At 42.4% G+C, this 10,862-nt stretch overlaps 1 protein-coding gene across 1 annotated transcript in view; it reads left to right on the top strand.

Moving 5' to 3' along the window:
• The window catches only part of HMCN2 (hemicentin 2), a 196,004-nt gene that overhangs the window by 95,855 nt on the left and 89,287 nt on the right, over nt 1-10,862 (top strand). The window contains exons 29-31 of the mRNA XM_018564746.1: nt 2,613-2,739; nt 7,316-7,470; nt 8,483-8,761. Of these exons, the coding sequence (XP_018420248.1) occupies nt 2,613-2,739; nt 7,316-7,470; nt 8,483-8,761 (561 nt within the window). The remainder of the gene's footprint in view (nt 1-2,612; nt 2,740-7,315; nt 7,471-8,482; nt 8,762-10,862) is intronic.

Genomic DNA, 10,862 nt, shown 5'->3' with positions numbered 1-10,862 from the left:
ACACTAGAGAAAAATGTATATCAAAGCGCTAAAGGTGTAACAAATAAGAAACTTAGTATAACCAAGTGATATAATGAAATTTTAGGTTTAGGGGGTCTAGCCCTAAAACAAGTGATATCTTACATAGAATCATAAAAAATACATATAAATAAAAATAAAGTTAATAATACAATAGTGCTATGGAGGGATACATGCCCGTGCCACATTGATGACATGCTTGAGGAGAGATCGGGTGTAGGAGCGGGTCGGAAAGGAGTTATGATGAAGAAGGAAGAAGGCTGGGTCCTGGGGCACCTGGTGTACCGTGAATCTCTGGGCCAAGGTCCGTACCTGGTCCCAGAATTGCCTGAGAGCCGGGCAGGACCAGAAAATGTGAAGCATGTCTGCCGATGGTTGCTGGCAACGCCAACAGAGGTCGGGAGTGTCTGGGAAGAGCGAGTGAAGTGTTTGCGGGGTGCGGTACCATCTGGACACTATCTTGTAACCAGATTCTTGGTACCTGTTACTGGGCCGTTTCTATTGTGAATGAGGCCTTATGGGGTATAGCTGAGAGAAATACATGTTGTTTGGTGATTTCGTAGTTCCAGGTTGTCACATCTGTGTAATATTGTATAATAATAGCAGTTTGTTGCCACAACAGGCTATTTTATTTCTTTGTATTTTATTAATGTCAGTGCTGAAATGTCTAAACCTGTGGAGTGGCACTCTCATATTCCCTACACTCTTTTTTTTATTCATCCGAGCAGCCTTTGAGGTCCCTCTGTGTTAGAGGGTCATTGTACTTTCCAGTTTGAACTTTTTTTCACGCTGAGAAACAAAATCAGCGCTTCCCTCCCACACCTTCTAGAAATAAAAACAGAAATGTAATCTCTTCACCACTCAATGTAGGTTGGAGTTAGGGTTTAAAGCGGAACTCCAAGGAGAGATAAAAGACTCAATATAATGCATAATAATAATTAATAATAATTAGTACATTATTCATTGAATTTTCTATGGCAAATCTAAAGGCAAAACATTTTTTTTAGATGGCCCTGCACGCATTCTAATGTAGACCTGTGTTGGTTGTGCTTACGTATGAAACACAATTGCATTGCACATGTTGGGTATCACAACCTGCGCCAGAGTAAGAGCAATAATTCTATGTGTTCATGGTTAACTCTAAACTGATAACCTGCACAGTCTTTTAAAGCATTGCCTACGGACAATTTGGGGTACTGTATTTTGTTGCCATTTCACGCAATTTTTAAGCTTGGCATGCTGGGTATCTATTTACTCAGCACAACCTCATCTTTTATATTTTACAAAACAATTGGGTATTATATTGTGTTATTGTGCTCTGAAATTAACTTAGGTGTAATTTTTACTGAAATGTGGGGTTTGATGAAGAGTTCCGCTATTATCTTTTGACATAAAAAATTACAACTGCCGCCATTTTATTTTACAGTATCTGTGCTTTCAGGAAATGTATAACTCTTTGGGGTTTTAAGTAATGTTCAGGCTTAAATATGGATTATTACTTGTGCAAAATTACTTGGCAGCGAAAGGGTTGATCTAAAATTCTGAAGAGGGCTCTTTACAGAGTAGCAAAAAATTGTACCTCCATTCCCCAAGTAGTGGTAACAGCTGAGGGCATTGGCAAATTCAGAAAACTTGTAGAAGTCTTCCTCAATGGGAACAACATACATATACTCTTAAGGTCCCCATACGCCTTACAATTATCTGACGTTATTTGGCCAGGATCGCATTTTCGTCAGAACATCTGCCAGTTGATGGGAAGTGCACAACCACAATTGCTGTACAACTGGCAGAATTTTGTCTTTCAAGCAGGCTCCAAAATTCTCGTCTAATTGGACAAAAATCTAAAGATTAGTGGCGTTTTCGTACAACAAAAATCTCAAGATGAAAACTGCACATGCTCAAACGAAAATTTGGTCTTTCGATCGACGAAAATCGGCCAGTTAGTGGTGCGGATGAACAATAATTGCAAACTACATTGGTCTGTGCACGATGGGGTATTTGAACGAAAATTGAACGAGGGTGCTATGTTGGGACAAAAAAAAGTTGTACAATAGTTGTAAGGTGTATGGCCACTTTTAGAATAGTAACTTAATGTGACACACATGTTTTTTTCAACCTTACCTACTGTGTATGTAAATAAATTTGAGCTGGTATCAGCCTCCAGTAGTCCATGTACTGAATAGACTGGGACATGAAGAAGCAGATGAAGAAGAATTTGTGCTGCAGTGCTCATGTGCTAACAATGGGCATGCTGATAGGCGAGATCAGAGTGACAAGACCTGTAATTGTTACGTTACCTGCAGCTGAGAAAGCCTGGGTCCTTCTCCTCTTCAGGGCTGTGCTGTGTTAATCTCAGCACGGAATTCATAGAAATATAAATCCATTGTAAGGTTAAACAGCTCCATTATATATATTCCATCTGTGTAGTTCGCTTCTAATGGAGCATCCAGTATATATATTTCATTTTGAATTTTACAACTTTTTAGAAAGCAATGTGAGCTTGAAGTTAATTCTTCAGCCAAATAACATTCTTGTTTTTAGATACTCAGTATTATTTTGGAAAGAATTAGTCACAGTTGCCTTTTAATTTGCAGTGCCCCCAACAATATACGGGGCCGGGTCTGTCCAAGATTTGACGGCACGAGAGGGGACAGAAGTGGTGCTACAGTGCAGAGTGTCTGGGCTGCCCAAACCTCAGGTGGAATGGACCAAAGATGGACAGTAAGTAAGAAAACCTTATAAATTGCTGCCAATGGCCAAATCCACATCACAAATGTTTACACTGTGGATTGGTCCATTATTTATCAGGGTTATTATTATTGTTGTTTTCTGTGTTATGCATTATAGGCTCTTTATTGAAAAGGAAAGGTGCTTTACTAGAAGTATTTAGGTACAGCCATATTACATATCACCTAGACCAAAGACTCAAAGGTTTAAGTTCACTTTGAGAACTTGCTTTAGCTTATATTTGTGTGTGTGTGTGTGTGTGTGTGTGTGTGTGTGTGTGTGTGTGTGTGTGTGTATATATATATATATACTGCATATCAGAAATACCTAAAAGCTGCTCCTTGCGGTTGGACGCTACTCATCTGCCTGAAAGCTGGAATGAGTCCTGCTCTGTTGACATGGGAGAGTGCTGTAGCCATCACCGATGTATAGAGGGCAGGAAGAAGGCGGGGAAGTGGCACACAGACTGCAAAATTGCAGACCCCCTTATCCTGTGCAGTCATATAACACAGCAGGAGCAGATCACACCAAAAATGTAAAAATCTTTTGGCAGTTAAACAATCCTTTTAGATTTCAGATTCTGCATTGTTTCAGCTGTTTATTTGGTTGTGCTTGCCTTTTTAGTCAATACTCGGTTGCATTCTGTTTAACGTGCTCCAGCACTAGGAGTTAGCATGCATCAGCTGTCAGTTTGCAGACATCCCCCGTACACTGTCATGAGCCACATCTGTGTGCATTTATCATCTGCTTCCCAGGGAAAGTGCTTCTCCTGCTTTCAAGTTGACTGTTCTCACTCAGCAAGGTGTCATTAAGGAGGTGGGGGAGACATGCTGTGTGTCTATTATCCCCTCATATCCTGTACACACTAACACATGGCAGGTGTGCTGGACATATGTTACTGCAGGGGCCCATTGAAAGAGCTGGAGGTAGGGTTTTGTACCATAGTAAGCAGTCAGACGTAAAGTGTACCTGTACTCACATTTCAGTCAACTTGCAGAAAATATGCTTGAGTACACTGCATTTTTTTTACACCTCTATCTACTCCCATGGTGTGCTAACCTTCAGTCTTTTAGGTCTCATGCACACGAGCAAAGGCCGGCACGTACAGCTCCGTGCTGCGCGCACGTCCGTATCGGCAGCTCCCGGGAAGGACAGGTGCTGCGTGTGATTAGTACGCATAAGCGGCCCTACGCTCACCCCAAGTGCAGGTCCGTACGGGTGCGGGTGTCCCGGCTCGGATGCAGACAGGATCCATCCTGTCAGCGCACGAGTATGGACACCCGCACCTGCGGTCCGGTGCGATCAAAATAGTGCTTGCAGCATTTCGGACCGCAGGCATAACGTGCCTTGTGATCCCGTGCGGGCGATCGCATTGCGGCCGGAGGGCTTGGTTAGGGTGCCATTCACTTCAATGGCCCACCACGCCCCCTCCTGCCCCACAAAAAAAGTGAGCCAGCTGCAATGTGAGGCAGTGCGTTCTGGCCAGAATCGGATCGGCAACCAATCAGCTTCTGTCTTCAGTTTGTTCAGTTGAGATTTGAAAATGAAAGAGAGAAGCTGATTGGTTGCCATGCACAGCTGCTCCAGATTCTTAATCCAGTTTTAATAAATTCCCCTCGATGGGTTTCAACCGTTCCATACTGTATCCAAAACCCAAAAAAACCCATTTGGCTTTAAATATACTCTAACAGCGTCCAGAAGCTAAAGGAAAATCCATGCAATAATTTTAATGTATTGACTTTTACCTACCAAATATCATTAACAGGAATTTGGTAAATTCATCTGATCCCTGAGATTATTCTTTGAGCCGAAAATTATTTTTGAATCATAAAAAGGACAAGACCGCCTGCGTTCTGCTTTGTGGATTGAGCCTGATGGGTCCCCGGATGAGTGCGGCACACCTGTGAGCTCCGGCAGCTGCTGCACTCTGCTCAGTATAGGGAATAATGGGGGGGCCGGGGACCCTCCCTAGAAACAGCAACGTGAAGTCATAACAGGGGCTCTCCGCAGGCTCTTCTGGCGCACACATATCAATAATGGGAACAATACTAAGCAACACAGGACCTAGTCTGTATCGCAGCTTAGAAGAGCGCTGTGCTAACAATACATTTTCTTTTGGCATAACAATAGGAATTTTAAATTAGTGGTTCTCATACAGGGAGACCGATCATCCAAACTAGAGAGGCCCTGACATCAGCACCTCTCTCTGATTTTTAGGGAGTTGTAAAATCCCAGCATATACTGTACAATCCTGTTATAGCATCAGCATTGTAATAGTGCTTTTCTGACTCTGATTGTTGTATTAGCGATTTATCCCTTGCTGAGACCTCTATGCCTGCCCTATATAAGCAGATATAATCACATCGGACAATCCTTATCAGATAGCTGAATTCACCTGTAGCTCGCGGTTTACTGAGCTTTGGGTAACGGGAGGACGCTAGTTTGCGCCCTCCCGTGACCCTTAGGAGAACTATGGGGAAAACTCCTTACCCCATAGTTCTCCTTTAAGGAAAATTAGCTATATACATTGTCAATTCGCATTTTTTTGAACACCAACTATGACTAGGAATTGTGTGATATTTTTACAACCTCGCTAAAGCACAAGTGCTGCCTTCAAGCACCAACTTCCTGGATTCCCAGTGTGATTTGCATCTCTTACCCTGCTGCTTGATGTGATGCAATCTCCATTATCAAGACTTCATATCCCATCATGCATTGCTTCAAGTAGATGTATCATATACAGCTGCCATTTTTTAATGTCAAATGTTTGTCAACTTTTTCTACCCTTTCTTGCATCAGTCTTGATGATCTTCTGCAGCCTCTTTGCAGCCTGTCTACATGCACAGTGGTTGTACGCAGGGCTACCCATAGGGAGGTACAGGCAGCCCTCCTGTACCGGGCTGGGCCCCTATAAGGACAACAGGGGGGGCCAGCAGGGGAACCCCACACTGCTTCACCCAATGAGAACTTGTGATGCCTGCGCAGCTTGTCAAGTACAAGTGATCTGGGTGGTTGTACAGCCACCCAGATCACATGTACTAGCCTGTAATTGCCCCCCCCCCCCCGCTTGCCTGGTTTTCGGGGGCCCCCGCTCCTCTGGGAAGCTCAGGACCAAGGCAAATGCGGTCAGGATGGAGAGAGTGGGCACAGATCAAGGAACTTCAGTTCCCGAATCTTCTTTGTGATCAACGAAGTAGTAAACGCTGTGCTTGTTTGTCTGTATTGGAGGGCAGGAGAGACATCAGGAGTCTGATAGACCTCTGATGTCCCCATATAGAGAAACTGTCGCCTCCACATGCTACTACATAGGGGCTTGTTGCCCCCTTGTGAAAGCAAAAGTTAAGTGAAAAACTAACATTTTTGAACATGTGCGCGTAGGGCATGCCTGTGTATGTAATTGGGGAGGGGGAGCCTGCCAGGTAGACTGTATGGGGCCATATGGTGCCTTATAGTGGCCCTGGCTGCATGGCATTTCTCAGGAGAGATTTCCTGATGGTGACAACAGTGGACCATGCCTGTGTGTGTAATATGTGTTGAAATGGCCACTTATAGTCTCTAGAAGAAGTCTGGGGGACAAGGTAACAACACACGGGCACAACTGAGTGACAGGGACAGAACATTGCCACCCATCAAAAGTAAGTGTCTGACTTTTTACCTGAGATGAACATAATATATCTTGTATGCCATTTGTAACAAGCCTGTGAGTAGGAAAATGTCTCTGGACACAGTCACAACATAAAATATGAGCGTGTGAGGTAATGTACGTTGCCCTGATTAAACATGCTTTTATTGGTGAAGGGAGAACGAATATGTACCCTGGTGCTGGCCTTATCTTGAACGGCCAGTGAACAAAAATAACAATTGCCTTGGGAAAGCTATCTAGTTCTTTGAGCAAGAGAGGGCTAATGGTTTTCCTGACAGCCAAACGGAGTGTCAGGCAAGAGAAAAGAAGATGCGTGTATGTGCAACTTCAATGTTTTTGTAGAAATATTTGTAAATATGGGGTGATAAGACTGATAATGTCTGTTAAGGTTCTCATTCATCCAGATCATGGTACAGCAGTTCTGTAAAGACATTTCTGCATTTCTCCAAGCCACGTCTCCAGTTCTAACTGAAAAAGAGCTACAAAACGTCTTCACAGGGGTGTCCCTGGTCTTTTTGCCACCTGAGGCAGTGGGGTGGGTGCAGGGGGTGCACCCAAATGGGGGGGCGAATGAAGGGCATTGGGGGATGCCGCTTACAGCTAAGAGTCTGGTGGGAGGATGTGTAAGGGTCATACATCTCCTCGCCCAGCTTTTAGTAACCTGGGACACTCCTCCTGTGGTCCCACCGACTTCCTGGCAACCAGTGTCATCACTGGTTCACACCTCGACAAGATGAGGAAATGTGTATGGCCCTTAAACATTTCCCCGTCTGGCTCTTAGCAACCTGGGACACTCTGGCCAGAAAGGGGGGCGGCCACTGACAACTACTAGTTAAGACGGCCTATAAACACTATTTTATAAAAAGCATTAAAATGCCTTTAATTGGAACTATTGACCCCTATTTTTTCTTTTTTTGCTTGCTGCAGGCCTCTGACACCTGGGGATTCGAGCGTTCAGCTCGTAGAAGATGGACAGGTACTCCGGCTGAACAGGACAAAGCTCTCACACCAGGGTAGATACCAATGCCTAGCGTTTAACCACGCTGGGCAACAAGTCAAAGACTTCAACCTGAAGATACTCAGTAAGTTTCCCGGAATACAAGAACTGATTCATGTCTGGTGTAAAAGGGCAAAGTAAAACTGATGGGTAGAAAGCAGAGGTCTATAGACTGTTGGCACATTTATATAGCAGGAGATCATTTCAGTATGTCACAGTGTTAATCTCCCACCTAGTGGATACTCTGTGAATTACATTCGTGTAGAATATGCCCCAGGACAGGAATAGGCAACTTTGTCAGCTTTGAAAATGGTAGCATTCTCAGTTTAAAAGCGTATGTCAGGGCATCATTAATAAATAAATAAATTATATATAATTTATATAGATATATATAGATATATATCTATCTATCTAGATAGATAGATAGATAGATATATCACAGTACCACTCTGCAGTATAAATATCTGTTGATGTCCCAGAAATGCCAGTTGTGTCAACTAATTAAGCCCTCCCCTATCCTATCATCCACAACATAGCCACTAATTATTTTAGAGCCGAAGATAAGAAATAGGATGGGTAGGCGCCTTTAGATAACACTGAACATGTGAACAGGACAGCTCTGAATTTCTTACAGGTTCCACAGGTGTTTTTTTCTCTTATAACAGAGATAACAAAATGTTTTTAATGGTATACTGTATATAACACGCCAAAAGGGAGCCAATAAGGAAAGTTCATTGTTGGGATTTATGTACACTCTAAAATAAAAATGTAATTACATTTTTTTATAACACAAAATTACAAAGCGGTTTGTATACCAGTTATATGTGTGGCATATTCATTTTCCTTTGGAATTACATTTATTTGGGGAAAATAATAATACAACAGGCTTGAGCAGATAAACTGACATTAATGAAAGTATCTGCATTTTGTCAATAGACCCGAAAAAGTTATAGCACATTGTTAATTTGCTTTTATATACTACAGAAATATGGTTTATTGTTAAAAAAGAAACACAAATTCAGTTATTTTAATGCATGTGCGTGTCTAATTTACACATAAATCTTGTCCAAATTATTAATTTCCTTTTCTAACTATAGCACCGCCCACTGTCTGGTCGTCCAATGAGACAACAACGGTGGCCTCTCTGCTGCATGGCTCAGTGGAACTTAGATGTGATGCCAAGGGGTCACCGCCTCCCAGTATTACATGGTTTAAGGATAAACGGCCTATCGTGTCCAGCTCCAGAGCCTCCTACAGGGACAGTGGAAGGAGCTTGCAGTTGAGCCGGGTGCAGCTCTCTGATGCTGGCACATATACCTGCAGAGCCACGAACCATGCCGGCACTGTTGAAAAAACGTACCTGCTGGAGATTTATGGTAGGTTTTCGGTACTGGCCTTGGTGGCATTACTGACCAGGGCTCATATACATATGCAGTAATTGAAATACTAAGTGACGCTAAACTCAGGAGTTAAATCTTAGAAATGCATTCAAATACCTTACCTATTAATAATACTGTATGAGCTGTAGATCCTCAAATCATTTCTGAATTGGTGCTGACACTGTCCTTTCTTCTGGAGGGTGGCTACTTGTGTTCCCCATGGTCCCTGTGTATGTTGTAAAGTAGCCAAAGCTCCAAGCTTGCTCCTGTGATGGATTACAATCTCATGTTTACTTTACTAATTTGTACTGAGATTGTAGTCCATCACGGGAGTGAGCTTGGAGTGGTGGCTACTTTACAACACACACAGGGACCATGGGGAACAAAAGTAACCACCCTCCAGAAGGAAGGACAGTGGCAGCACCAATTCAGAGATTTGAGGATATGCAGCCCAGTGATACACAAATAAGATACATTTTTTGTTAATAGTTAAGGTACTTGAATGCATTTTAACCACCTCCCATCCGCCGAATGTAGAGAAACCTTTAAACGTCCCTCGTGCCTCCGCCCCCTGGTGAGCACGAGTGGGAAACTGCCAAAATTTACATTACTGTTTACATAAAAGCGATCCAGCGTCTGTAAAGATGCCCGAATGCTTGTGTGAGGTACCTTTCTGTGCGCCAGATCTCTGCTTCATCAGCTTCTTTGGGGGTCCCTAGGTGACATTAGGGGTCTTAGAGACCCTTGATGTCTCCATAAAGAGGACCTGTCACTGTAATTTGATATCACATAGTGGGCTACTTAGTTAAGTGTAAAAAAAAAAAAAAAAATTGGTCACAAAAAAAATTATTTTTACACATACACAATATTTTTTTTAAAGTCCCCATACCCCAACATAGACACGAAAAAATACGACAGGTGCAATGAGCAAAAACGGCGAATACGTCGCACATATTACATATCATCGTGAACGTCGGAGTGTGAGCAATAATTTTAGGGCCATCAATCACTATTAACACTAAATTGATGAGCGGTAAAAGCTTTTAAAGAGTCGCCTATGGCCAATTTTGGGTGTGATAGTTTTTTGCGATTTCGTGGTCGTGCTTGACATGTTTGGTGTCTATTTACCCGACGTGACCCCGTCTTTTATATTTTAACAAAAAATTGGGTAATAATAAATGTTTCCTAACATAATAAAGGGAAAACAGTTTTTTTTTTTTAATTTTATGTACTTTTTTTGTTATATAGTAAAAAATAAAAACCCCAGTGGTGATTAAATACCACCAAAAGAAAGCTCTATGTGTCCCAAAAAAATGTATAAAACGAATTTCAGTACAGCCTCGCATGACGGAATAAATGTCAGTCAAAGTACCGCAGCACTGAATACTGAAAAATGGCCTGGCCAGGAAGGGGTTGTAAACACCGCGGGCAGCAAGTGGTTAAAGATTTAACTTCCTGAGTTTAGTGTCACTTTAAGAGTATCTGTTCTGGTAGAACTAATGTAGCCAGAAACTGATTGACCTGCACTTCTATACCTTCTATGCTTGTAGATTAAAGGACAAGGAAAAAACTCTTCCTCACTATATCCAAAACTATAAAACAGTTTGTACATCCAGATAAAAACAGCCAGCAGCACAATGTGATGTCCAAATGCTTGTAAAACCTTATTATTATAGGACACACATCACAAAGCCTCACCTAGGACCTCCTCTGACACATTTTACCCAACTCTGGGCTTTATTATAGATTGGCTTAATCCCCCCTGTGGGTGAAATGCGTCAAGGGAGGAGGTCTCAGGTTGGGCTTCATGAAGCACTGGACTTTATATTGTGCTGACAGCTGCTTTTCTATGGATGTCATGACAATTTGACATGAGGATGAGCTCCTGCTTGGCGTCTGCACTTGGTCAGCCGAGAACAGATTCACTCTACAGTACTTAGGCATTAACGGGAAACTTTTACTTGTTTTTAAAACTATTTAGCTTGCATTGGGTTTTTACATGACCCTGGGATCAGACACCCCAATTCCCAATCTGCTGTCCTTCTTCTCTGTAGTTCTATATAACAAATATACATATATATATATCTATATATATGTC

Source organism: Nanorana parkeri, unplaced genomic scaffold (assembly GCF_000935625.1).
Source record: "Nanorana parkeri isolate BGI_ZX_2015 unplaced genomic scaffold, ASM93562v1 scaffold778, whole genome shotgun sequence".
NCBI lineage: Eukaryota > Metazoa > Chordata > Amphibia > Anura > Dicroglossidae > Nanorana > Nanorana parkeri.
Note: the sequence above shows the minus strand (reverse complement) of the source record. Positions and strands in the feature narration are given on the sequence as shown.